This window comes from Syngnathus acus, chromosome 6 (assembly GCF_901709675.1).
Source record: "Syngnathus acus chromosome 6, fSynAcu1.2, whole genome shotgun sequence".
Taxonomy (NCBI): domain Eukaryota; kingdom Metazoa; phylum Chordata; class Actinopteri; order Syngnathiformes; family Syngnathidae; genus Syngnathus; species Syngnathus acus.
This window is the reverse complement of record NC_051092.1, coordinates 516,055-541,516: the sequence shown is the minus strand read 5'-3', so window position 1 is coordinate 541,516 and position 25,462 is coordinate 516,055. Positions and strand designations below refer to the sequence as shown.

Sequence of the window (25,462 nt, the reverse complement as noted above, 5' to 3'; positions counted from 1 at the left end):
CATCAGCCAAGGATGTTGAGCACAAATGAAGGATTTATTTTTTCGTAATTGGAATAAATGTCCTAAAGGCCAGAGGAGCGCCGGCATACAGGAAGTAGAAATAAATATGTGCCGCTATGCCAATTGAGATTCGTTGGTTCCTATTGTGCTGGCGATTTCTGCATCCCGCCGTAATTACAAAGGCAACTTTTAACCTGCAACTGTAAATAATGACCAAAAAAAACAAAAACAGATGTTGGCCCTCTCATAATCGTGCTATTGAATATGTAAATGTGCCAGCAGGTCTTGTGGAGTAGCAATTTGGATGCGGGACGCAACTTCCTGTTGGCGCGCCGGACCGAGACGATCAGAAGTTGATGGCCTTGCCGAAGGAGGCGGCCAGGTTGGCTTCTCGGAACGCCTCAGACACCGTCTGCGCCAGAAAGAGGAAGCCCCCCAAAATAAGACTTTCATTTTTCCAAACGCCTCGGTGGCGGGCGGCTTTTGCATCTCCATTGACAAGTGACGTACCGGGTGGGCGTGGCAGACTCTGGCCACGTCCTCGCACGACGCGCCGTACTCCATGGCGAGGGCCGCCTCGTTGATCATCTCTCCCGCCCCCTACGGGCCACAAGCGGCGACAGCGTTAGACGCGAACCAAAGTGGGCGCGAAGCCAGCGCGAAGCCAGCGCGAAGCCAGCGCGAAGCCAGCGTCAAGCCAGCGTCAAGCCAGCGTCAAGCCAGCGTCAAGCCAGCGTCAAGCCAGCGTCAAGCCAGCGTCAAGCCAGCGTCAAGCCAGCGTCAAGCCTCTTACGGTTCCCAGGATGTGAGCGCCCAGCATCCTGTCCGTCTCTTTGTGGCTGAGGATCTTGACCAGGCCGTCCGTGTCGGCGTTGGTTTTGGCGCGGCTGTTGGCGGCGAACGGGAACTTGCCCACTTTGTAGGGGACGTTCTGAAGCAAGACAAAGACAGCCGCCGTTTGGAAATCGGACAACGCTGGGACGACAGAGCGGGGGGGGCGGGGCTGACCTCTTCCTTGAGCTGTTCCTCCGTCTTGCCCACCCAGGCCAACTCTGGGTGCGTGTAGATGACCGAGGGCACGCAGTTGTAGTCGATGTGCACGGCGCCGCCCGCCATGCCCTCCACGCAGATGATGCCCTCGTCTTCCGCCTTGTGCGCCAACATGGGCCCCGCCACCACGTCGCCGATGGCGTAGATGCTGCCGACGCAAACGACGTTAGCTCGCCGCCGCTTCAAACTGGAACTTTTGATGCGTCTCGGGCTCGTCCGACGCACCTGGGCACGCTGGTCTGGAAGCGGCCGTTGACGGGGATGCGGCCGCGGTTGTCCAGTTGGATGCCCGCGGCTTCCAGGCCCAGGTCCCGCGTGAAGGGTCGCCGGCCGATGCACACCAACAGCACGTCGCACGTCAGCGTCTGGTTTTTGCCGCCGGCTGCCGCCTCCACGCTGAAAAGGCAGCGCGCCGTTCATCAATGACCCTATCCCATTTTCCTTCTTAATCACGGTGGCCCTACAACGGCCACGGCTCGCGCTACTTACGCCACATCCATTTTTCCATCCGGCCTCCGGGTGGCGCCCAGGACTTTAGTGCCCAGCTTGAACTTGAGTCCCTGCTTCTGCAGGATGCGCTGGAAGTTCTTGGAGATCTCCATGTCGATGCCCATGCCGCCCACGTGGCCCAAGAACTCCACCGCCGTCACCTTGGCTCCCAGGCGCTGCCACACGGAGCCCTGCGGCGAGAAGAGGAGGTTGCCCGGTCAGCGACGTCACGCCGGCCGACGGGAAGCTGCGCGGCGCCGCCCACCAGCTCCACTCCGATGACGCCGGCCCCGATCACGATCAGCTCCTCTGGAACTTTCTTCAGGGACAGCGCGCCCGTCGACGACACCACCGTCTCCTCGTCGATCTGCCCGAGCAAAAAACAGAGCAGGCTTCATCGGACTCCGGCCTTCCTTTACGTGCCGAAGTAAATCCCGCCGGGTCGTCCCGGATCTTCTCCGGACCGCAGCGGCGCACCTGAATTCCCGGGAAGGGCGTGACCTCTGAGCCGGTGGCGATGAGGATGTTCTTGGTGTTGATGACTTGCTGGCCGCCGTCGGCCGTCACGGCCGTCACCTGGTTCTTTCCCGTCACCTTGCCGAAGCCGTTGACGTGGGTCACCTGATGAGGGAGGAGGCCGCGTCAGCAAAAAAAAAAAATTGGAGGTGGGGCGGGGCTGAGAAAAGGAGCTCTGACTTTGTTCTGTTTGAAGAGGTGCGCGATGCCCCCGGTGAGCGCTTTGACCGCCCCGCTTTTCTGCGCCATCATCTTCTCGAGGTTCAGCGAGAGCCCGGAAACTGGAAAAGAACGGAGCACGTGAGCAGACGGCTTTTGGAGTTGCGCTCGGTGCATCTTACTTTCGATGCCCCTGCTCTCAAAGTCTTTGCCGTGAGCCAGGTGATACAAGTACGAGTTGTTCAGAAGAGCCTGCGCGCGCGCACACACACACACACGTTAGACGAGCGCATTGCCGCCTGTGCAAGCTACGACGCCGGCGGGCGTCTTACTTTGGAGGGGATGCAGCCCACATTCAAGCAGGTGCCGCCCAGCGTGGCGTTCTTCTCCACACAAACTGTCTGTCCAGACACAAACATCACCATTGTGACTTTTCAAAGACATTCATGCCAAGCCAAGTTTTGTGCGAATGTACCTTGAAGCCGAGCTGCGCTGCTTTGATGGCGGCGACGTAGCCGCCCGGACCGGAACCCACCACTGTGACGTCTGCGTCGACTGAATGAGTCAAGACAACATTGCAAAATGTAGAACCGCTGTGCCATGTGCTCGATTTTGTACAGGGTGACAGCGTTCTCTTACTGGCTGCATTGTCGGTGTACGTTCGGACTGACAACACCGCCGCTCCGTGGAGCTTGCACGGAAGCTGGTGACTTCGCTGGGTGGTGAGAGCAACGCACACGCACCAAAGAAAAAAACAACAACAACAACATAAAAACAAGTCATGACTCAGCGCTCCAAGGCATGACACACTGCAAGAAGGAAGAAACTGTCTTGGTTCCATTCTGTCTTTTCCCGTTGTGTTGACATTCCCGAAAAGTCCATACTTAAAACAACAGCCTTTAAATTCAGATTTCCTCACAGCAAATTGGGTAACCTTAAACTAAGCTGGCTCAACAGGCCTTTGCACTGATTGTTGGCGTGTCAGTTCCTATTTATGACACAATCGGATCATTTAGCCGCGTCGAGCAATAAAAGACACCACAACGAGTTGCAGACACGCGCTCGTAAACGTGCTGGAAAAGCATTGACCACTTTGATGTCTGCGCATGCCCAAGACAGCCGAAAGCAATGTCAAGGCACATTCGTGGGACTATTTTGTTTGTCAAAGTATCAAAACAGGTCAAATGCGTGCTTGCCAACTGAGTCTGGTGATACTAGCCGACCGACCAGTTAGCTAACCGGGCGGGCGTAGGAGAAAAAAACAAAAAGTAAAAACCTCCTCGGCCGACAACGAGTGCGGTTGTTCCGGTAAACAAGTGGACTTCCTACCGTGGCAAGAGCTCGATATAACTGCGTCCAAGTGTGCATTTTGTCGGCGTGCGAAGCCTCAAGTCAAAGGAAAGTTGCTTCACCTCCAGCAGGCCCAGCAAAGCAGTAGCCAAGGACTCTTGACGTCGCGGCGCATCAATATGACGTCACCAAACACCGACGAAAATCACGTTTTCTTTTTTTCCATTTTATTTTATACACTAACAACATTTTAGAATAACGTTGCATCTAATAGAAATACAAAATTAAACATATATTAAAAATATATAAATTAAAAATACGATAATTAGTCACCATCTGTTGCGTGGTGTCAAATGTGTCGTAAAGAAAGAAAGAAAGAAAGAAAGAAAGAAAGAAAGAAAGAAAGAAAGAAAGAAAGAAAGAACCTGACGACTTCTATTTAGCTCTTGTAGTCACAAAAGACACCATTTGTCTGTGAGTGTGTGCGTGTGTGCAGGCGGAGGAACTGCACTGGTGGGGAGGGAGGGCGAGACCCCCCCCCCCCCACCCCACCCACACACCCACACACCCACACACACAACCCACGCACACTCAAACGCGGGCGGGTGTCCAATGTCTAGCTTGCGCTGTGCACTGAAAAGACCCCAAAGAGCCTCGGGGGCAACTTTGAAGCGACGCCACACTTCCAAGTTCGGCTGGACTTTATGAATTATGCATTCACACTTTTTGTCTTTGGCTTTTGGGAGGCGGGTGAGAGATTACAGTGGCCAATGCAAATGGGAGAATCTCAAAGTCGGCCATTAAAAGTCTTGGAGGGAGAAAAAAAAAAAAAAAAAGTGCTTTTGAGCTAAAACGTTGCTTCAGTGTGTCGGAATAAAAGCAGAATGGCAAGGGGAAAAAAGCCCAAAATGTTGCCGGGAAACACGACAACAGGCTCGGGTCGGGGCGTGTTTCATCTGGAATCAGGCACAGGGGGCACATCCTGCACAAATAAGTTCAAGTCAGTAAGTTCCTTTTTTATTTTATTCATTTCATTTCAATTAAATAATCCTTTCATTCTATTTATAAAAACACATCATTAGTATTTGATGTTAATCATTTTGTTTATGCCTATGATTTACAAACTGTTGATTTCCCCCAATATTTTAATTGTATGACAATAAATTGACCAAATGTTGAACAAAATTGCCAAAAAGCAGTCATAGATGAACACGTTTTTGTTTTTTTTTCATTGGAAAAATGTTGTAAACTGGTATTATTTAGAAAAACGTTATTTATTTATTCATTTATTGAACAATTTTTATTATTCCCCAACTTTACTTTTCTGGTGAGGATAGTCGTACGTGCACGCGTGTGCGTGCGTGCGTGCTTGCGGTTAATGCGGCTCATATTGTAGCAATGGAAGCACTTGTGCTTGGCGAGCCCTCAAAGAATTTGAAGCGTCCTCCAAGTCTCCCGGAATGCTGAGAGTCGCCGTTAGCGACGCTCAGTCTTCTCCACAGTTCGACGGGCCACAAAGAAGCGGGCGGGCCGACGGGCGGACAACAACCGCCCCCCCCGACCCCCGTCCTGCTTCAAAGCGGTTCCCATCAACGAAAATCAACAACTCGCTCGACGACAGGATGATGGCTAGCCGAGGTCGGTAGAAACAATGAACGGAGTATCAATCATGATGAATCACTGGACGGACACATTCATTCGGATGCCTGATTGGAATAAAAAGGCTTCATGTACACAACCCGTTCGGAATATTGTGATTGAAAACAATCCCAAATCAGATGGGATTAAGGCAATTTCTCCATGTCAACGTAGCCGATGACACTGCTAAGTCCCCGGCTGATGGTGCGATGAAATGTGCGATGAGCATTATCTGACCTCTGACTATCATAGCGCAAGTGTAGCGGGTGTGGAGGATTAGCGGGGGAGGTCTTTAATGACACCGCGGGCTCTTCTGTGTGACCTCGTTACCTCAATCCATGTATTGATGTGGGGGTGGCATGATTATACCCTCGACAACAACTCACACACACACAACAATAAAAAGCAGATGTTCCCATCTGATTTGAGGTTTTGTCACCTTGAATGTGTGCCGCCACTTCCCATGTAACTTCATCTGCGGGCGACGCCTGTTCCTTTCAAAGATGGAGGCCAGCCGGTGCCGGCGGGCGGACTAGTGTGTCACTACCAGAAACCAGAAAAAGCAAACAAAAGTCAAAATGTGTCCGTTTAGTGTTAGGGATGGACGCCTCATCACTTTTGGAAGTAACATTAGCCACACTTGACAAAGTGTACACAAAAAACATCTTAACAGTGGATGTTAGCAACGAGGCTAACATTAGCTATTTTAGCAGAAGCGGTTACCTGTGAGTGTGTTGCACATTCATGATCTGCATCTATGCTAAAATTCAGACTAACATTAGCACACTAGCTTAGCAGTGGTGAGGTGATGGTGATGAGTTGATGAAATATGCAACACATTGGAAAAATCTTTTCACTCATCAAAAAGGGCCCGTGCGTTAGCGATGAAGCTAACAGTAACAATTAACAAATAGTTGGACTTTTTGCAACAATGCAATACAAATGGATAAATAAAATAAAAAAAGACATTATTTTTTTTAATTTGTTGCTGAATACTAGAAGTACATCAAGTGTCAAGAGGGTTTGGAGACGTCGCCGTGGTAACCGCAGCGCCGCTCATGCGTGATGGAGCGGGCGGAGCTTGAGGAGGAAAAGAACTTTGCGTTTCTCAAAATAAAAGCTGATGACATCCACGTCTGCTTTAATCGGTTTCTTCTTTTTTTTTCTTTTGAGAGGGGGGCACAAAGTTTATCTGCCCCCCCCTCACCGATCCCCAGCACCCCCCTTGTGAACATTGATGCTAACAAGTGGAAAGCAGTTTTTGCATAAATTACAGATAATCCATCGTAAATTATGCAAATATATTCGTTGGTTTAAACTTGGAAAATCTTTGCACACTCAAAGAGAAAAAGTTGGAAAACACTTTTGGCGCCCCAACCGGCAACATATACAGCCAGCCACAAATAAATACATCAAACCAATTGAAATATATGAACACATTCAATAATCGTACACATCGATACGTACAGCAATATGTTGCGACATCAAAAGTTTGCAAGAATGCACAAATAATCATGAAATACACCCAAAATACATCCAAAGAACCCAAGTAAGAAGATAAATGAATATATCATGGATACATTCATAAAGACACGCACACACAGGGGGAGTTGAGTGAATTGTGACTCCTGGGTCACTGCTGCTCTTTTAGGCTCATTTCGGGGTGAGGTGAAAGGCACAAAGGGGGGGTCAAAGGTCACACACAAATCTGTTGGGTTTCCCTGTTTGTCTACATGCACTTTTAATGTGGATGATTTTCCAGCTCCACTTGACTTTCCCTTGATTAACAAGCGGCACTCAAATCCCATCCCATAATAATATGTGCATTGTGAAATATGTACGTTGCCTTCATGTCAACTCGTTATGTTTTCCAGCTGTTCTTTGTGTCCATCCATCCATCCATCCATCCATCCATCCATCCATCCATCCATCCATCCATCCATCCATCCATCCATCCAGAGCCCGCCACCCGCGTATTGCCTCATGGTCCCATCCATCAGTCGCTTTGTGTTTGGTCGCCTGCTTTCGCAAATCACATTTCTAATTGTGCGTGCCGAATGTTGAATCGAAACATCCTGAAACGGGGGAGGGAAAAAAAAGGAGCAAAAAAAAAAAAAAAAAAAAAAAGAGAAGCTGGTGCGAGGTGCGTGTCGTCGTGTGCGCGCAGGGGGGCGGTGCACGCAGTCGCGTCCCGGACTCGTTGACACAACGAGTGGAGAGAGCAAGCAGACGGTTTGTGTCCTCGGAGGAGAAGCAGACAGAAAGAAAGAAAGAAAAGAGAAGAGAGGAAAAGAGAAGACGCATCGCGAGTGGGCGCGCAGCGAAAGCTCGGAGGATCCGAGCGTCATGGACGCGCTGTAAAGGTCGCTCCGCTCCGCTTTGCCGCCAAGTTCGAGTCCTCAAGTGCTCCCGGTCCCCCCGACGTCCCCCCGGCGGGCAGGCAGGCAGGCAGGCAGGCAGGCAGACATGGACGGCTGCAGGCTGCAGGTCGCGCTGCACATCTTCTTGACGCTCCAACAAGGTCAGCATGTGTCGCACTTGAACCTGCACTCACTCACTCAAGTCAGCTCAAGTGGATTTGAAAAGCAGCCACACTGCGCTCGCTCAAAGTCAACATTTCACTTCAGCCAGTAATCGTGGCTGCGTTCCAAGTGCTTCTCGCTTGGAAGCTTTGATTTGAAATCTCCACTTTCTCGAGCCTTGTATGTGCAATTTTGCGCTTCTTGCTGCGAGGCTGTTATCAGCGTACTTTTCTCAGCCTCGGCTCGGGCGGAAGGCGCACGTCCTGAATCTCGCGAGCCGTCGAAGGCGTTTCCGATGTCGGAGGCGCTCGGGCTCTCAGCCGCCGCCGCCGCGCTCGGGCCGCCTCCCTTTTGGAGCGAGCGAGATTAGGCGAGAACTTGGCAAAGCCGTGTGAAGAAGGCTTTTGTTGGCGCGCCAGCAGCGACTTTGCTTTTGGAGGTTCTTTGGCACATTTGGTTTCCCTCCTTCCCACACGCTGGCCGTCTTCCCCACCACTGACTTGTTCCTTTTACTCTTTTGTAGAGTGCACCTACTTGGTCCCCCGAAAAACGGTGACAAAATCGGTCATTTTTGCCCCCCCGCAAAAAAACAAAAATCCTAATCAACCGGAGTGAAACGTACTGCGTTGAATTTGAATCCCGATCATGATTTTGGCCGGCACGATTGAACGAACCCGATTGTCGGCGACATGCGGTATCGCCACTTTCTCAAGCAGTGGTCAGCCGGCCACCAGGGGGCAGCGTGCGCGTGATTGCGAGAGAACAAAGTAGCGTACAGAAGTGGAGACGTGTTTTCAAAGGGATCGTCGTCGGTTGTCTGGACTTGTTTCCCATTCAGCCAAGCGAGACAATAGCGGGTTTAATCATTTTGCCGTCGGCAAAGTTGACATTCTTTGCTAATGCTTTTTAGATTGTCTTAAAGATTGAGCCTTTTATTCTGGATTTTTTTTTTTTTTTGCTCAATAAATTGTCAATCTGTCGTTTTTCTTTGCTAATGATTTTAAAATGGTCTTAAATATTGAGCCATTCATTCTGGAGTTTGTTTTTTTTTGCTCAAGAAATTGTCAATCTGTCTCCCGGCGTCCTCCCTGTCTATCCAATGGTCCGTCTCGCTGCTTCTTCCGTTGGCCTTCCCAGCGTCTGTCCCATCGGCCATTTGCGTTCTGCCATCCGTCCCGCTGTCTGTGGTGTCGTCCGTCCGTCTGTCCCGGCGTCCTTCTTTGGGCCCGGATGATGTTGTCACAGTGGAGATTTCTTTAGGACAAGTAGCAGACAGAGGAGGGGGGGGGGGGGGTTCTCTGAGAAAAGACGGGGTGACGCGGGAGGCATTTCAGCATTTAAGCATGACGGCACCATCATTTGTCCCAAAGACGCCGTCACAAAACTCAAGTGATGGGAGGAGGCGGAGATGGCCGGCTGGCTGGCTGGCCGGCCGGGCTCAAAGGCCTCACCGCGCAACCTTTTCATTGGCCTACTATTTTTTTTTCTTCGAACTAGCACTTTGTGCTCTGACTGTTTGCTACTAGTTCAACAAATTTGACCGCTCTATTCCCATAGCGATGAAGTGAAACCCATCAAATGATGCAGATTCGATTTTTTTTCCCTCCGAGTTGTGGCAGCGTTCCATTTCCGTTTGAAAGACTGGAGGAAGTGCTTGTGGCATTTGTCTCATTGTCTCAGACGAATGTTTGTGAACGGCAACTTTTGTGCCCTTTTCTGCCGGCTGCTCTTAAACTCTCGTTTTCTTTCCTCCTTTTCACGCCGCCTTGGTTTTCTCCTTCCATCGTGGCGTTGTCCCACATTTATCCCGCCTCGCACATTCAACCCCCCCCTTCATGTTTTTAATCCTCATTTGTCTCCCGTGTGAGCGATGAGAGCCGCTGAGAGCGTTTGGGTCGGCCAAGCGGCATCTCGTCTTTGCCGGTGTCCTCCTGGCACTCGGCCACCTTCGCCCTCCAAATCCCCGCGAGTTGCTGTAATTGATGAGGGAGGGGGGCGGCGGCTTTCTTTCGGGGGCTGTGCGCATCTAGCGGCGCATCCCGTAATAGCGCGAAAGCTGTCGTGACAGATCGATGGTGATGACATCATTTCTTTGAATATAAACATTTTCAACAGCTTGAGCCATTTTTTTCATGGGCATTGTGTCGCTCCTCCTGCTGCGCACGCCTCGGCCACACGGGGGCAGTAAACCGCAGACACGCAGCGGTTGCCCATCGAGTGCGCCGGTGTCGATTCATTTGCTTCATTCGTCGTCGTGTTTTGCGCTGATTGCTACTAGCTGCTCCAAACGGTCGCTCCAAGCGGCAAATGAGCGGCTAGCTAAACGCAGAGCTCCGTTAACGAGGGAGGGAGGGGGGGGCAAGTGTGTCAAGGTGGAAGAAGGACAAAGCGCCACATCGTCCCTCATCTGCGCCATCCAATTAGGTGGCGCCTTAAAATAGTCCGAGGTGGGGGGGGGCAAAACGAAGATGATGGCAGCGGTTCCCCGCGGGTTCCTCTCGAGACAAACTTTGCTGTGGTGGCCTTTGATTGACAGCACTTTTGATCGTCCGTGCTTCCTTTCATTCTTCCGTCCTGTCCCACTTTCTTTCCATCCTTCTCTTTCATCCATCTGGCCATCCTTTTTTTCTTTCTGTCCTATGCTCCATCCTTTCTTTCATCCATCCAAGCATCTTTTCCTTCCTTCCTTCCTTCCTTCCTTCCTTCCTTCCTTGCTTCCTTCCTTGCCTTGTTTCCATCCATCCTCACTTCTTTTTGTTTTGTTTGTCCTGAGTGTAGAAGACATTCCTGGCGAAAAGTTCCCCGGGCCTCCTTTTAGGGCGGGCGGGCGCAGCGGCGCTCTTCATGTCCATTTATAGAGAAGAGCCCAGGGCGTCTGACGGATGGCTGCCAGCTTTTACGCTGGCCGGCGCAGTATTTCTAGGCCCGTGCATCCAGACGCCTGACGCCTGGCGGCGCCGTGTGCGGGCCCGACTTTGATTTGCCGTCCTCGCTCTCGAGTTGAGGCGGTGAATCACGAGCCAGCACCGCTTTGACTCTTTTGTTTTGGCTCCGGCAGATGTTGGAACCGATTCCAGCGTAACCATTTACGAGTTGAGTATTGATCACAGATGCACGTCCGCCCGAGGCGGGAAAGGAGCAGCGATTGTACGCTGAGCGTCGACTCGGCGCTGCGCACGTTTGATGCGCTCGCTCATGACTTGTTGCCACTTCCGTTGGACGGACGGGCTTCACTATGTCCAATGCGGTTACGCTTCTTGTTTGCTGTGCCAGGGTCGTGTTTTTACACGCTGGAGTTGCCGGGGGTCTAAATCCACTTTCTTTAAAGGGGGGGGGGGGGGGGGGGCGTTTTTTGTTTTTTTTTGTTTTGTGAAAGAGTCCAATGGATTCCACGGGAGTCTGGCCCTGTGAAATTGACTGTGTGAGTGCTGCCGCCGCCCCCCTGCCGGCGCTCGCTGAATAAGAGGATTAGGCCACATGCCCACTCGCACCCCCAGCCCCAATCCTAAACCCAACGACATCACGGGCAAAAGTACAGTGGTCGCTCCCGGATCAGACTGATAGTCAAACCAAACGTCAAATGTACAATTAGAAAGTGTGTAAGCTAGTGCGACATGCTAATAGACTAGGAAACACACAGGAGAAGAAAAAAAATGCAAAAAGCAAAAAAAAAAGCAAGCGCAACATGCTGATAGACTAGGAAACACACAGGAGAAGAAGAAAAAAAAACAGAAAAGAAAAAAGAAGGGGAAAAAAACCCACAGGCTAACAATTAGCCTCTTCGTGGAAGCGTTGCTCCTCTTTCTAAACATTTTCCAGCCGGCAGCAGACAAGTTGGAGCCCAGCGAGGGCTTCGGCGGGACAGCCGCTAGCAATCATCATCAAATAAAAGCGGCCCGGCAGCCCGCGTTGCGTCAGCACCGCTCTCTCGGGTCAACTTTGTGTAGAAACACCAAAAGAGCGTGAGCGCTCTCGTCTTTTATCGAGAGCACCTTGACCACGGGCGAGTGCTGCGGCGGATTGCTCATTGAAGCAGCAGAGATGGCAAAAGTAAACAAACAATTGTGTACTTTGGAAGAAGATGGAAGATCTCAAATTTGGCGCTCCAATTTTGGAGAAGAACTGCACTCACCGCTTGAAGGAAGGACTTTTCTTTCAACGTGGTCGTTTGTGTCTCGCAGTGGGAGCCTACACGTACAGGAACCAGCGCAAGTTCACCGAGGACATGGACTGGTCGTACGCTGGTAAGAAAGGCAGATTAGAAAAGTGGCTTGGCAGGGCAGTTGAAGATGCCAAATGTTTGGAAATGATTCCCCCACTGGCCTTGTAGGAACGCTGAACCAGAACAACTGGGCCAAGAAGTTTCCGTCGTGCAGCAACGCCAAGCAGTCGCCCATCGACGTGGAGGAGAACCTGGCCCGGGTGGAGCTGCGGTACCAGCACCTGCGCTTGGACGGCTGGGAGAACTTGACGGGCCGGCGCACCACCATCAAGAACGACGGCAAGACCGGTAAGCGCCGCCCGGCCGGCCTGCTGTAGGCTCGCAGACCCAAACGGGGGTGCCGTGCCGTGCCGTGCCAACCTTTGTTCATATCCACGAGAGGGCGGCCAATGGCAAACCAACGCAAAATGGCGTCTAGCGGCGTTAGCGTTGCATTCACCGCCCTGATGCCTTGGCTTCTCTTATTTTGGCCTTCAAGTCTTGTCCATTCAGCAGCCGGTGTTTGTCGGCACCGCTTGAAACCTTTGGGAATTGTTGTTCTGTTTGCTAGCGCAGGTGGTGTGATGTCGTTAGCCGTTAGCCATAAAGATTGTTTCAATCCTTTCATGTTGTGGGCATGTAAAAGACAACGTTACAAGAAGCTCCCTTCCTTGCCGCTGGGCTCACGTTTCGCTTTTGTTTGAGGATCCCATTTCGGGTCCATTGAGCGGACTGAGCGACCTTTGTGGATGGTTTCTCTTCAAGTGGCGTGAAACGCGATAACGCTGATTGTCGAGCAAAAGTGGAGTAAAGACCCGTCTGGTCCCATCCCGTCCGCTCTTGAACGACACCTTTTGAAACGCCAATGTTTGCATCTTTGGGCTCAGGACAAAGAAAGCCGTCAACGCAACTCAATTGGCTTCACCTTGAGTCAACGTTTGCGGAGTGGATGAAATGTCTCGTCAAAAGGGGGCCAATGTCATCACTGGAGAGGATTTGGCCCCGCCTAAGCGAGGACCCCAAAAAAAAGTCCGATTATTGATGATGACATTATTCAAACCAAGTTTGGCTCTTTATTTATGCATTTACTTGATTGATTGATTTATTTATCTAAGGAAGATAAAAAAAAAAAGGCTCAAAGGTACCTGAAGAGTACTTTCCCCTTAAAGCAAAGAAGCTTCTGGGCCCGTCCGTCTCAGCAGCCGCCAACAAGCCAAATGGCGCTCTCGGAAGATGCTTGAGCCCGTTGGCGTCTAAAGCGGTGCGTTGTGTTCAGTGGTGCTGGACGTGGACGGCGACTTCCACGTCAGCGGCGGCGGCCTGGCTTCAAAGTTCAAGGCGGGGCGCATCACCTTCCACTGGGGGCGCTGCAACGCCTCCTCGGAGGGCTCCGAGCACAGCCTGGACGGCGTCAAGTTCCCCCTGGAGGTGAGACCGGGGAACCGCAAGGACGCCGTCGTGGGCACCGAGGGAGTGGCTCTCGTTTTTGCTTTGTTTCCTCCCAGATGCAGATTTACTGTTTTGAGCCGCAGCGCTTTGACTCGTTCCAGCAAAGCGTCAAGTCTGGAGGACGCCTCACAGCTCTGGCGGTGCTCTTTGAGGTAGGTGGGTAGGTAGGTAGGTAGGTAGGTAGGTAGGAAGGTAAGTAGGTAGGTAGGTAGGTAGGAAGGTAAGTAGGTAGGTAGGTGCAAGAAGCTGCCAAAGAAAGTGGCGGCTTCCCTTCACCTGACACGTCAATACTTGCTTGCGGCCTTTTTGCGCTCGTGACTCACAAGCATCAACATCTGCTTTCGACCAGCTTGCTTTTTTTCCCCCGCGTGTTGTTGATCAGCGCGTCAACTGGGCCCGGGGCCGCCTTGGCGTGCTGCGACCGGTTGCGACACAAGAAGCAGCCTGAAACAAGCAAACAAACAAAAAGAATTGTTTTGTTTCGCAAACTCGACCACTTCAAAAAAGAACCTCGATGAACCCAAGCTAAAGCAGAACCAGAGCCAAAACAGAACACTACGGCCCACAGCAAATAGAACATCTAGAAGCTAAAAAGGCTTCAGCTTTCCTGGAACCTGTGCAGAGAAACGAATGGATGCTAACTCATTAGCATGGAAGCTAACATTTTCCCTCGTTTGTTGGCAGGCCATCTCAGAGGAGGACAACGCCAACTTTGCCCCCGTCATCGACGCCGTCGACAGCGTCAGCAGATACGGTACCAGATACGCTGGCTGGCGGGCTGGCTTTCTTTCCAAATCCGTGCTAGAACCGGATCTAAATGCGCTTGTGCAGGTAAAAGCGCCCAGGTGGCGCCCTTCGCGCCGCGGGCGCTCCTGCCCGACTCCACGGACAAGTACTTCATCTACAACGGCTCGCTGACCACGCCGCCTTGCAGCGAAACGGTGGAGTGGATCGTCTTCAAGAACACCGTCCCCATCTCGGCCCGGCAGGTGAGAGGCGACCACGCGGCTCGCTAGCCCACGACCGGCTCGCTCACGTGTTGTGGCGGTCCAGCTGGAGACCTTCTGTGAGGTGATGACCATGCAGCAGGCGGGTTACGTGATGCTGATGGACTACCTGCAGAACAACTTCCGGGACCAGCAGCGCAATTTCATGGGTCAGGTCTTCTCCTCCTACACCGGCACCGAGGAGCTCCTCACACCAGGTACCCGAGTAGCACTTGAAGGAGCCGCCGCCAAACCAAACGGAATTGACAAAAACCAAGATTGGGCTTTCACATGTCAATCTGGATCTCATTGACCCGAATCAAGCCTTGGTCACTTGAACTTTTAAAAAGCCTTTATTGGCTGAACAGAACCTTCATTACTTCTATTGTCAAAGCAGAACCACTATGAACATGAGCAGAACCTCTACTAGCCAAAGCAAAACACACCAAACTGCGGAGACCCCAATAAAGCCTCTCGTGACCCTAACAGCACCTCTGTGGACCAAAGCAGAACATCTATGAAGCCACATAGATGATAAGCAAAACAGAATCTACCATGACCTAAATAGACACTCGCTGACCCAAATAAAGGCGTGAGGGAACATTGACATTTCCTGCTGGTTCTGCTCGATAATTTGTAATGAAGCAAATGGATCGCCCTGACACACTAACGCACGTGTCATTAGTGGTGGCGGCGGCGCTGGCCCAGTCTGTCCAGCAATACAACCAACTGGACAACTTCAGTGTGTCTTTTTACATTTGAAAAGAGATATTTGTCCTGGTTGTTTTTAAAAGCAATCAAATGTGACATTTTTTTGGCCCGTTTTGTGTGGACGTAAAAAAAACAAAAACAAAAGATTGTGTGGACTCACTCTGCCCTCTAGCGGTTGGAGCTGGAAACACTTGTCCATTCCCAATTTCACATTGGCAAGAGTATTGTCCATAAAACGGACTCGAGGAAGAATTTGCAGCCGCCTCGGCAAAAAAGTTTGGGTCAACCGTGACATTTCCGTCAGTGTGCAGCTCGGAGCCGGAGAACGTTGAGGTGGCCGCCTACAACTTGAGCAGTCTGCTGGTGACGTGGGAGCGGCCGCGGGCCGTCTACGACTCCGCCATCGAGAGGTACTCGGTCAGCTACAAGATGGCCGAGGACGGCGAGGACGCCGCGCCCTCGGAGTATCTGACCGACGGAGACCAGGATGTGGTGAGCCAAAAATCCAGCTCTCGTCGTGGGCAACTTTGGAAGGCCGGCAAAGTCAACGACTGTTTCTGGCCACCAGGGGGCCATCCTGGACGAGCTGCTGGCCAATCGCAGCTACGAGCTCCAGGTGGTGGCGCTGTGCGCCAACGGCCTTTACGGACGCCTCAGCGACCCGCTGACCTTCACCCTGCCCGCCGACGGCCCGGGTAAGCGCCGCACAAACGGCCAGCAAATCTCCAATGGAGTCCCGTCTCCTTGACTTAGCAGTGGAACTTGTTGTGCCGCCAAACTTGTTTCGTTTTTCATTTGTTGTAGTAAGCGAGCCCCTTACAATCTTGACACCAAATAAACAGAAGAGTGGAACTGAATACGTTGTCGTATGACATGTTGAAGATGTGTTCATGTGTGTGTGCGTGTGTGTTTCAATTCTTATCAATGCCAACTAACCATGAACTGCAAATTATATTGTGGACCTTCAAGCTGTGGCTCCACCAGAATCACTGTTGTAGAGGCATGACATGTATGTCATCGCCCCCCCCCCCCCCCCCCCACACACACACACACAGACACACAGACGCAGCTAAATTGCTAAAAGGTCACTTCAGTCTTCTGAAAGCAGTTTGACGCGCCAGGTAAGAAGCGATGTCGGCCCCTTCCCTCCCACCGTGTGCCACGGCCGCATTTGCAGGAAAGGTTTTTTTTGCGTGGCGGCGGACGGGCGGAGTCGAAATGTGAAAGCGGCCCGCCTGCCCGGGAGCGAGCGAGCAAGCAAGCAAGCAAGCAAGCAAGCAAGCAAGCAAGCAAGCAAGCAAGCCGAAAAGCGTTTGCTGCAAATGCGCTTTGCTTTGCTCTCCCTCGCTTGCATGAGCTGAGCATCTACTTTGAGCATGGAAATGTCACGTTGCCACTTTCCTTTGCCATTTTCCACCTGGCATCAGAGTTGAACCGATTTCCAGACCATCGCGCTTGAGTCTCTCTTTTTGTGTGATCCAGTTGCCCAAAAGCAATTTTTGCCGACGACGAGCCTCTCCCTTCCTTGGCCAAAATGTGGTGGGCAGTCTGACTTTCCCGCCTCACTTATGCTTGGACCAAAATGAGCCAAAACTTTCTTTCATCTGATTTTGCCCCAATGTGTGCTCTTCTTCCAGGTGATGCTCTGATCGCAGATTCAAACCAATTTGATGATGAGGTAAGTCAAAATGTTTGCCTCTTTTGTCTGTTGTATTTCTTCAACTGATTCCAATCCCTTTTTTGTGGTAAATTAGCGCAATTGAATTTGAAACGTACAATGTCAAATGTTCCATATCTTTCTTACCACTAGGGGGAGAACGAGCCACCGGATCCATGGTTAAATGGACCTGCGCAAACGGAAGATTACAATCGGTTTTGGATTACCACCAAAGCGCCTGCGAGCCCGACTTTGGGAGAACCCGGCCAACATGCCGTGGCGGCCAGCAAGACAGACTCAACCTCCAGTCAGCCACCGGAAGGCTCCGCCGGGTCCTCGTTTACGACTCCTCAGTATGCAAACGCAAGAGACCATCAGGGCGGGGTGAGGCCAAAGTTCTCTGAAAACAGCAAAGCGGGCCCAAATTCGACAGCGCCGAATGGGGGTGAAGGTGTTCCCTCAAATGGGACCCCCGTGACTTCAAGCAATCCAATGAGCACCCCCGCAAAAACGACCTTTGACTGGATGAACAGGACCGCAGTGGTGACTGCAACGGAGAAGACAACCACGGGCCAGCCAATGAACATGACCACGATCAAGTCCACCGCCGTCAACACGACGAGCGGAATGACTCCATATTCAAACGCAGACAAGACCGATACAAACACGACCGAGACAATGACGACAAAGACAAACGACACCGAGAGGCCAGCAACAAACGTGACCGTGACCGAGACTGCGAGCATGAATGCGACGACAGCAATGTCTTCAAACATGACCTGGCCACTGAAGAACACAGACGTGAACGAGACCACAAACACCACCCCGGTAACAAACCAAACCGTAACCATGACCACCGGGCTGGCGACCAAGCCCACAAACAAGACCGCAAGCCTGAATATGACGACGGAAATGTCTTCAAACCCGACTGAAAACAAGACCACAAACATGAGCTGGCCACTGAACAAGACCGCAAGCGCGACCCCAGCAACAAACCAAACCATGACCAGGCCAGCGACCAAGACCACAAACAAAACCGCAAGCATGAATACGACGACGGAAATGTCTTCAGACCCGACTGAAAACAAGACCGCAAACATGAGCTGGCCACTGAACAAGACCGCAAGCGCGACCCCAGCAACAAACCAAACCATGACCAGGCCAGAGACCAAGACCGCAAGCATGAATATGACGACGGAAATGTCTTCAGACCCGACTGTCAACAAGACTACACACATGACCTGGCCACTGAACAAAAGCACAAACACGACCCCAGCGACAAACCAAACCACAACCAAGACCGGGCAGGTGACAGAGACCACAAGCATGAATACCACGACTCCAAACAAACAGGCAAAGAACCAAACGGCGACCTTGATTAAACCACTCAACAAGAATACAAGCATGACCAACACTAAGAGCATGGCCACAAACCTGACCCGTCTTAGCGACCAAATCATCACAACGTCGTCCGTCCAAATGGACCCACGCGAAGGGCAGACCACACCCAAAACAGTAAATACCGGAAATGGTGGTGGTGACGTGGTCCAGGGTGAGCCCCCAGGGGCATCTCACCCGCGAGGGTCTACAACTCCCAGCATGCCTCAGTTTTCAAGCACAAAGTCTTGGCGGAGCCACGTTCTTTTGCCGACCATGCCTCCGCTGTCAAAGGGTGAGCGCCTCGCTGTCCTCCCCGCCTCTTGGTCCCCCTCTTCCCTTCTGTATGCTGCCGCAGAGCCCCAAGCCAGCCCCTGGTCTGTCCCCTCCGCCCGCTTGCATGAGCTCAGCCCTTGTTCCACACTGGTCCTGCCGCCTCACCAGATCCCTGCTTCTCCCAACTCCCAACCTGCCCCCTTTTCCGCTGACGACTCGGCGTCTTTCTCTCGGGCCGACCGCACCGAGGCGCCGCAGTTCGGGACGGTCTCCCCGTCCGTCGGGCGGCGCGCCGGCACCGCCCCGCCGCCTCGCCGAGACCCCGTTTCTCGTCCCGTTCTCTCTTTTGCCGGTGACTTGGCGTCTTTCTCTTCGGGTGACTCCACCGAGGTGTCGGAATCGGGAGCGTCCGAGGAATCGCTGTCCCTCAGCCCCGCTTTGCAGCCGTCGGTTCTGTTCTCGAGCAATCCTCCTCTTCCGGCTGCCACTCCGGGTCTGATGCCGTCGTTTGTCGAATTCTTGGGGTACGGAACAGAAGGCACGCCTGACTCCTTCCCGCCCGAATCGGGCGATGGCGGCTTCTCCGACACCATATGCGGTTGCTCCCTGGAGCCTTCGGTATCCTGGCCCCACACCTCGCCGTTCGTCCCCCTCGGGACCTCAACTTTGGGTCTCGGTGCGGATCTCCTCATGAGTTCTTTGGGTGCCAGTTCTTTTTCTGGGGCGGCTTCTAGTGGCCCGGTGGTTCTGCTCTCGCCCTCCTCGCCGCCGCCCTCCTTCCTGCCGGCCACTCACAACGCCCCGCCCGTTTCCGTTGCAGCCCTCGCAACCGAGCCCGCGTCGTCGGCACGGCCGCCTTCCGTCCCCACGGCACCTGGTGTCTCAGAGCCCGAGGTAGATCAGGAGCGGGACAGCATCCCGCCGTCGGCCTCGGGTGAGAGCGCCCTTCCTCGTTCCACGGATCCCGCCACTTTAGGATCCGGACAGACGCACGGAGATTTGGACGACGTCTCCTCGGCGTTCTTTTTTGACGGCGAGAGCGGGAGCGCCGCCGGGTCCGGGCGAGCGAGCGCCGCCTTGCCGAGCGTAATCGCGGTCCCCGCGCCTATCTTCCCCGAGGACAGCGGCTCGGGTCAGGCCGAGAACCCGCTCGACGGCGACGGCTCCTCGGACTTCAGCATTCCTGAGCGAACCCAGAGCGAGTCGGAAAAAGAGGAGGAGCCAGTGGCAGGTAACCGCGCTCGCTGGCGCCGGCGGGAGAAAGAGTCCGCTCGGTCGTAGTCGAGACGAGCGACGTCACGACGACTGCCGTCTTCCAAATCCACTCTGGTCAACATTCATCTAGTTTCCCAGCATGCATCAGAAGCAGAAAGTCACCAATAGAAACCAAGAGCAAGCCAAACAATTTATGAGAAGAAATTGTAGACCAACACATTCTGTGTCAAAAAACAAACTGCGTACGACTACACCGACGAAAATAAACGACATTAAATCATACAAACTGTGCCGCAAGAAAGCACAAATGAATCCTAAAAAATACGTGACATCATCCATAACATGAAAGCAGCTGCTCAGCGGCCGTACGGGAAATTCCCAATGCTGTCCTCCAAAATTGTGGCGTAGAAATGTTCTCAGCTTCAAACCATTCCATCATCATCTTCTTCTTCTTCATCGTTTCATGCTTGAGTACTTGATCTTCCCACTCCAACTTCTTGCGACGGAGCTTCTTTCTTGGACTGATCATTTTCTTTGCTGTGATGCGTCGGCGCCAAGCAACTCGGGACGCCAACTCGCGTTTCCTCCGTCATCGAGCGTCATCTTGGGTCGGGCGCTAACGGCGTGGTACGTGTGCGCAGACGTGAGCGACAGCAGCCACGAATCCCGAGTGGGCTCCGTCAGAGAGGGCGAGAGGAAGGCGGTGGTCCCCCTGGCCGTCATCTCCACGCTCACGGGCCTCGGGCTCCTGGTCCTGGTTGGCATCCTGCTCTACTGGAGGTGAGCTCCTTCCAAACTTACACTGTCTGTTATTTTTCAAATGAAGCTCCCGGGGGAAAAAATGTGCCACTTTGGGCCGCAGGTTGTGTTTCCAGACGGCGCATTTCTACGTGGACGAAAGCGCCTGCCCGCGCCTTGCCGCCGACGCAACCGCGTTCACATGGGGTAACCTCAGTGCCGATGCAAAAAAAGAAGAAAAAGATTTCGTTTCACTTGCACTTTGCCTTCCAGATGAAAAAGCCGCACTTCCCGTCCAAGACTTTGTCCAACGTGTCTCCGAGCTTCACCGAACAAAGGGATTTCAGCGCAAGTTTGAGGTGCCTTCAAACTTTCTCTTGCTAACGGCCTTTGCTGCGTGTGCGTGCGTGCGTGCGTCCTCATGTCAACATTGATTGCCGTTTTGTGTTGTCATGGAAACGCCGCCGTCCCCGCCCACCCACTCACCCCAATCCCGACCCCACTCCCCGCCTTCCCTGTCTTGCTCCTGTCCCGCTAGCTGCTCAAAGAGAGTTACGAGGTAAGACGCCCCCTCCTGGCGAACGTTTGCATGCACACCCCTGCTTCTTTTTATTTCATGTCTTTATTTTGAAAATTTTAAACACGCCTGTCTCGTTTGTCCCTCCTGCCTTTTTTTTTTAAATTTTATTTGAAATAATTGATTGATTGACTTATTTTTTAAAGGCGCCTGTTTCGTTTGTCTGATCATTTGTTCGCCGAGCCAGGTTTTGTTGCATTACGGCCTTTATTTTCAATATTTGGAATGGGCCAACCCAAATGCGCAGCAGCTCACATTGACCTCTGACCTAAAGACACAACCCTAATTAATTATTTTTTTTCTGCGGGAGGAGGTGCAGGCGTGCGCGGCGGACGTGGCCATGACCTCGGAGACGTCCAGCCATCCCGACAACAACGGCAAGAACCGATACAGCAACATCCTGGCCTGTCAGTGGGAGCGCAGGCTTTTTTTGCCCTTCTTCTTCGCAAACTAAACCCAAGTGGATTTTTTGCGCGCGTCCCTTTCAGTCGACCACAGTCGAGTGCGACTCACGGCGGCCGACAATGGACGAGATTACATCAACGCTAACTTTGTGGACGTACGTGAGACATCCGCCGAGCCGCCTTCTTGTCCTTTTCCCGCGCTCGTCGCTTTCGAGCCGCCTTCTTGTCCTTTTCCCGCGCTCGTCGCTTTCGGCCTTCCTTTGGTTGAAACCTTTGTCAGTCACTTGGTGAGCTAATTTGTCATTAGCCACATTGTCATTGCTCAAGCAATCAAATGCAGGTGAAGGTTTTGCTGGAGAGCCAAATCCTGTTGTCGTTTTTTTTCCCGTGTGCGGCAGGGCTTCAAGATGCGCCACGCCTACATCGCAGCACAGGGGCCGCTCAAGTCCAGTACGGACGACTTCTGGCGCATGATCTGGGAACAGAAGGTCGGCGTCATCGTGATGATCACCAACCTGCTGGAGAAGGGACGCGTGAGTGCCGCCGGCTCCCTCCATCGTGTGGAAACAAGTTGGAAGACATTTGATAGGCACACTGGAGACCTGAGGCTGAGGACTTGACTCACTTGGGCCATTCAAACTTGACTGGAGAGCAAGATGAGCACAAGTGTGCAAAAGCTTTGCATTTGGCGTCCGTCCTCAGAGGAAGTGCGAGCGGTACTGGCCCGTCGACGCGCCCGAGGACTACGGCGGCCTACTGGTGGCGCCCAAGAGCGTCCGAGAGCTGGCCCACTACACTCGGCGGACCTTCAGCGTCACCGATGTGAAAAAGGTTCCTTCTGCCAAGACCGGATTTGCCATTCTGGTTTTGGCCCCGCCCCCTGACACGTCCGCCCGCAGGCTTCCGGGAAGAGGCGGGACCGGGAACGAGCAGTCACGCAGTACCACTACACGCAGTGGCCCGACATGGGCGTGCCCGAGCACGCCTCGCCACTCCTCAGCTTCATCCGCCGCTCTTCTCGGGCCAGGACGGCAAACATGGGCCCGGTGGTGGTGCACTGCAGGTTTTTCACGTCCGCCGCCGCCGCCAAGCGCCTCCGAGTGAGCGAGTGAGTGTGTTCATTGCTCTTTGCGTTTAGCGCCGGCGTGGGCCGCACGGGCACCTACGTGGTGTTGGACAGCATGCTGAGGCAGATGAGGCACGAGGACGCCGTGGATGTGGACGGGTTCCTCCGACACATCCGCACGCAGAGGAACTACCTGGTCCAGACGCAGGTCACCTTCTCGCCTTGCCCGCTTTTCAGTTCTTTGTTTGTTCCAAGCTCCACGCTTGCCTTCCCCTTCAGGAGCAGTACGTGTTCATCCACGACGCCTTGGTGGAGGCCATTTTGTGCGGCGACACGGAGCTGGCGGCCTCGGACCTTCACGCCTACGTGGGGCGGCTGCTGACGCCGCTGCGTGATGGCGGCACGCCGCTGGAGCAGCAGCTGGAGGTGACGCCGCCGCGGCTCACCCCCCCCGCCACGGCACGCCACGCTAACATGCGAGCCTGACGTTCGCTTTGCCTTTGCAGCTGCTGAACGCCCAAGCGGCAAACGCCCAAGCGGCAAACGACGACGCGACCGCTCTTCACGACGACAACCGGCAAAAGAACCGAAGCGGCTCGCTGCTACCGGGTGAGCCGGCGGCCGTTTGCCTCGTGCTAATGCAAACGCTAACCTCTCCGCCCGATTGATGTTCTTGCAGCGGAGAGGTCGCGAGTGCGTTTGTCGCCGTGCGCCGGCGACACGTCCGATTACATCAACGCGGCCTACGTGACGGTAAGGCTGCTCGATTAACTCAATCGAAAACTGAAGGTAAAAACGTACAACTTATGTTACGTAGAGCAATCAACGTCGATTACGTCAACGATAATGGATAATTCTGGCGGCAGGGCTACAGTAGGAGCAAGGAGTTCATCATTACCCAGAATCCTTTGCCAAGCACCCTCAAGGACTTCTGGAGGATGATTTGGGAGCACGACGTGCGGGTCATCGTGTCGCTGCCGGGACCCGAGCGCGCTCAGGTCACATGACACTCGACATGTTTAAACCCGAAGGAAAAATAGATCTGATTGTTGTTGTTTGCGCGCAGGGTGAAGAGGAGGAGGAGGAGCAGCCGTGCGTGTTCTGGCCCGGCAAAGGGGAGCCGCTCCGCTGCCGGAACTTGACCGTCACTCAAACGTGCGAGAAGGTCGTGTGCCTGGCCAACGAGGACGCGCTGCTCGTTCAGCACGTGGCCGTGGGGGCCGCGCAGGTGCGTACGCCAGCCGCACAATTCCGTCAAATGGTGTGGAAAGTTGTCAAACGGCGTATCGCGTGCGTTCAGGACGACTTTGTGGTGGAGGTGCGCCTGTACCGCGCCCCCCGCTGGCCCCACCCGGACCGCGCCATCAGCGACACCTTTCTGCTGCTACGGCTGCTGCTGGAGGAGACACCCACCGAGGGAGGGGCCGTCGTGCTCCTTGACCGGTACGCCGCCGCCGCCCCTGCCGCCGCCCGCCTTTGCGAGTAAAGTCTGTTGACATTTTGGCTGCCGCAGCGCGGGCGGAGTCACCGCCGGGACTTTCTGCGCGCTCTTGTCTCTAATGGGCCAGCTCCGTGACGGACGGCGCGTCGACGTCTTCGGAGCGGCCAGGATGATCAACCTCGCCAGGCCCGGCACCTTCTGCAAGCGCGTGAGCGACAAACGCCGCCGCGTTCACTTTTTTAAAACCCATATTTCTATAGAGAAACTTGTTTTACATCCAGATTTGGGTGGAAATTGCAATTGCTTTTTCCATAGTAAAATTGCAAAAAAAAGGTTTTACTTTGAAAACGACTTTTTTGTTTTCATGAAAAAAATGACATTTTCTAAAAGAAAATGGCGAAGACTTTTTTGCAATTTTTTCCATTTGCTGGTTAGGAGCACTTGGAATTCCTGTATGAGGCCTTGCTGAGCGTGCTGGACGAGCCCCAAGAAGAACGTCAACAAGATCAAGACCAAGACCAAGACGAAGTCAACGAGGCCCACCGAGGCCGAGAAGAGCGCCGGCTATGGAAGAGCGGCGGCGGCGCCGCACGTCAGGAGCGCAACGGCGCCGTCGCGCCAGCAGGGGGCGAAAGCGCCACGCCAGACAGCCTCGACTCTCTCGTGTGATCAGAAATAGTGAGCGAGTTCACCTCTGCCTTTCTGCTGGCCAAGAGAACTTTTGACGTCGATGTGGTCTCTTTCTGTAACGTGCCTTTTTTTTTTAAACTCTTTGCGACCAGACGAAGTAACACGTTGGCCTTTTTACATATTTATTGGCAGCAACAATGTAAAAAGCAACACGGCAGCAGTAGCAACTTTTTCTCCTCATGTCAAACATGTTCCACCCCAAAGGACCAAATTGTATTTATGGCACATTTTTATATTTAGTGCTTCCGTCCTACTCGTCTTCACTTGAGGTCAAACAAATGCGCAAGATTCTAACAAATCTCTTTTCTATTTGTTTGTATCTGCTCTGCTGCTTTCGTTTGCCATTAATTAAACGATCACAAAAATCATGCTGCGTGTTTTTTTAAGGCAACAAAACATGCACGCGGAATTCATTCACAGACCTTTCCTCTCTTATTTTCCAAGAAAATGATTTTCTTTATTTGAAAAAGTCCCCCAAAGCCGAACTTGGCCTGGTGATGGAGCTTCTGTTCATCATTTTCATCCCGATCAAAGACCGAAGGCTGGAATGGATTTCCGCGTGTCACCTTTGACATACGCGTTGCTGACAAATGTGCAATCTCAATCCCATGTGGATTAAACGACACGTAACACGTTGCAAAGGTCGTAAAACGTGACAAACATGCCTTCTTAGTGTATTTTCTAATCCGGATAGATTGTCAGCAAACTGGCCGTCCCAGCGCGCGCTCATCAACAAGAGGGGGCGGGGGAGCAATTTGGAGACGGCCAAATGGAGACAGAAAGTGGAAGAGATCAGGGAGACTTGAGCTGCAGCAACATGATTTCAATCCTCCTCTTACATGCTTGCTCTTGTTAGCGTTTGTACGCACGCGCGCGCGCACACATCGAGTCTCCTGCATCGAATCAATTGGCCTGGACAGCGGCACAGAAAAAGGTTTACAAAAGTCGTCATTTCTGCAAAGAGGCCAAATTAGGATGAAAAAGCCCACAGGTAACCAGAAAAGTAGGTT

The 25,462-nt window shown here is 52.8% G+C and overlaps 2 protein-coding genes and 1 long non-coding RNA gene across 12 annotated transcripts; 1 reads left to right on the top strand and 2 right to left on the bottom strand.

Annotated features, from left to right (window-relative positions):
* Positions 1–15: 15 nt before the first annotated feature.
* dldh (dihydrolipoamide dehydrogenase) lies at positions 16–3,699 on the bottom strand. Its single transcript, XM_037253880.1, has 14 exons — positions 3,544–3,699; positions 2,854–2,929; positions 2,690–2,769; positions 2,547–2,615; positions 2,397–2,466; positions 2,236–2,336; positions 2,017–2,160; positions 1,805–1,906; positions 1,540–1,730; positions 1,276–1,446; positions 1,009–1,198; positions 794–931; positions 511–600; positions 16–412 (listed from the first exon to the last, which is right to left on the bottom strand). The coding sequence occupies exons 1-14, from the start codon at positions 3,580–3,582 to the stop codon at positions 347–349; spliced, it is 1,527 nt and encodes a 508-aa protein (XP_037109775.1). The 5' UTR covers positions 3,583–3,699; the 3' UTR covers positions 16–346.
* A 3,617-nt stretch (positions 3,700–7,316) lies between these two features.
* ptprz1a (protein tyrosine phosphatase receptor type Z1a) lies at positions 7,317–24,820 on the top strand. 10 transcript variants are annotated; one of them, XM_037253824.1, is made up of 30 exons: positions 7,318–7,663; positions 11,846–11,908; positions 11,995–12,174; positions 13,142–13,293; positions 13,371–13,466; positions 13,999–14,068; positions 14,146–14,303; positions 14,368–14,518; positions 15,316–15,503; positions 15,580–15,706; positions 16,649–16,689; positions 16,822–17,631; positions 17,752–19,552; positions 20,178–20,316; positions 20,399–20,633; positions 20,813–20,833; positions 21,162–21,258; positions 21,340–21,410; positions 21,654–21,788; positions 21,958–22,086; positions 22,155–22,318; positions 22,394–22,529; positions 22,601–22,747; positions 22,828–22,930; positions 23,001–23,074; positions 23,188–23,319; positions 23,388–23,549; positions 23,622–23,764; positions 23,835–23,970; positions 24,198–24,820. In XM_037253824.1, exons 1-30 carry the CDS (start codon positions 7,609–7,611, stop codon positions 24,429–24,431), a joined length of 6,150 nt encoding a protein of 2,049 aa, XP_037109719.1. In that variant the 5' UTR covers positions 7,318–7,608; the 3' UTR covers positions 24,432–24,820. The 10 variants fall into 10 exon arrangements, with proteins under 10 accessions (XP_037109721.1, XP_037109719.1, XP_037109716.1 ...); XM_037253821.1 differs by having other exon boundaries at positions 16,822–19,552; positions 20,399–20,481; positions 20,548–20,633; positions 21,171–21,258; XM_037253820.1 differs by having other exon boundaries at positions 16,822–19,552; positions 20,399–20,481; positions 20,548–20,633; positions 21,165–21,258.
* LOC119124227 lies at positions 8,710–12,000 on the bottom strand. Its single transcript, XR_005098224.1, has 2 exons — positions 11,797–12,000; positions 8,710–8,918 (listed from the first exon to the last, which is right to left on the bottom strand). It is a non-coding gene; the product is annotated as an uncharacterized LOC119124227 (long non-coding RNA).
* Positions 24,821–25,462: the final 642 nt, after the last annotated feature.

What these genes read in the sequence shown, in the direction of transcription:
- ptprz1a (XM_037253817.1), top strand. Translation starts at nt 7,609, where the DNA reads ATGGACGGCTGCAGGCTGCAGGTCGCGCTGCACATCTTCTTGACGCTC. An exon ending in TGCTCAAAGAGAGTTACGAG is followed by an intron (nt 20,834 to 21,161) that starts GTAAGACGCCCC and finishes TTTCTGCGGGAG; the next exon opens with GAGGTGCAGGCGTGCGCGGC. An exon ending in CCGGTGGTGGTGCACTGCAG is followed by an intron (nt 22,319 to 22,393) that starts GTTTTTCACGTC and finishes CTTTGCGTTTAG; the next exon opens with CGCCGGCGTGGGCCGCACGG.
- dldh (XM_037253880.1), bottom strand. Translation starts at nt 3,582, where the DNA reads ATGCACACTTGGACGCAGTTATATCGAGCTCTTGCCACG. An exon ending in TGGGCTGCATCCCCTCCAAA is followed by an intron (nt 2,467 to 2,546) that starts GTAAGACGCCCG and finishes GCGCGCGCGCAG; the next exon opens with GCTCTTCTGAACAACTCGTA. An exon ending in TTCCAGACCAGCGTGCCCAG is followed by an intron (nt 1,199 to 1,275) that starts GTGCGTCGGACG and finishes TTGCGTCGGCAG; the next exon opens with CATCTACGCCATCGGCGACG.